The 853-nt window shown below is 60.6% G+C and overlaps 1 protein-coding gene across 1 annotated transcript in view; it reads right to left on the bottom strand.

The window, feature by feature from the left end:
- Nucleotides 1–687: 687 nt before the first annotated feature.
- Nucleotides 688–853, bottom strand: part of SH2D3C (SH2 domain containing 3C) — a gene marked incomplete at its 5' end in the record, with an annotated part of 6,472 nt that continues 6,306 nt past the window's right edge. The window contains 1 exon segment of the mRNA XM_009700888.1: nucleotides 688–853. This exon segment is cut by the window's right edge and continues 39 nt beyond it. Within this exon segment, the coding sequence (XP_009699190.1) occupies nucleotides 750–853 (104 nt within the window).

The raw sequence follows: 853 nt of genomic DNA, 5'->3' as shown, positions 1-853 counted from the left end.
GGGGTGTGGTCCGACAGCGCGGGGGCGTGGCCGGGCTCATATTGCCCCGCCTCCCGCCGTGGGTAAGGGGCCGGTCCCGCAGCGGGCCCGGGGCTTTGGGAACCCCGATCCCCCCCTTGCAGCGGGGCGGGTCTGGCAACCACACAGCCCTGCCAGCTGGGCCACTGCGGAGGTCCGGGGTCAGCACGGTGGTCCCCCTCACCAGCCCTTGCCTGGGCTCTGCTCTCCTGGGGAGGGGGGCCGGGGCCTCATTTAAATGACACACAGGGGAGAGAGGATCCCCTTGAGGAACAGCATAAAAGTTTATTGTATGTAAGAACCAAACCCATGAGATATGTACACATATTTACAAGACGAAACGAATGAACCTAATTATTTACAACAAGAATCGTCCTTCACAAGTCTGTACATCGAGACGTGATCGTGAAAACATATTTACAAGCGGGATCCAGCGGCTGTGGGCAAGATGGAGATGGAAGAGAAACGAAACCGAAGGTGGGTTTCTTTGTCCCTGTCCCTCGGGGCAGCGGTGCGGACCCCCTGGCCTGTCGTGTCCTGAGGAGGTGGATGGAAGATGGGAGGCGGCTGCTTTTCCTTCTGTCTATCTCAAAATTGCTGATCCGTGCCCCAGCGCCATTCTGGGCCATCTCTTCTCCTCCTGGTGCCAGGTGCCCGGCCCCATCCCTTGCCCCAAGGCTGCTGGGGGAGGCAGGCTGGGAGGTGGGGGATCTCCCAGTGTTTGGAGGGGGTTACAGCTCGCTGAAGCGCACTGCTGGCTCCAGCTTGTGGGACAGGGCAGTGAGGACCTTGTCGAACTTCTCGTAGCGCTCAGCCTGGCTGCTCTCGGCCCCAC

This window comes from Cariama cristata, unplaced genomic scaffold (genome assembly GCF_000690535.1).
Source record: "Cariama cristata isolate BGI_N322 unplaced genomic scaffold, ASM69053v1 scaffold24835, whole genome shotgun sequence".
In the NCBI taxonomy this organism is placed as follows: domain Eukaryota; kingdom Metazoa; phylum Chordata; class Aves; order Cariamiformes; family Cariamidae; genus Cariama; species Cariama cristata.
The sequence above is the reverse complement of the archived record's forward strand: the minus strand, read 5'-3'. Positions and strand labels throughout refer to the sequence as shown.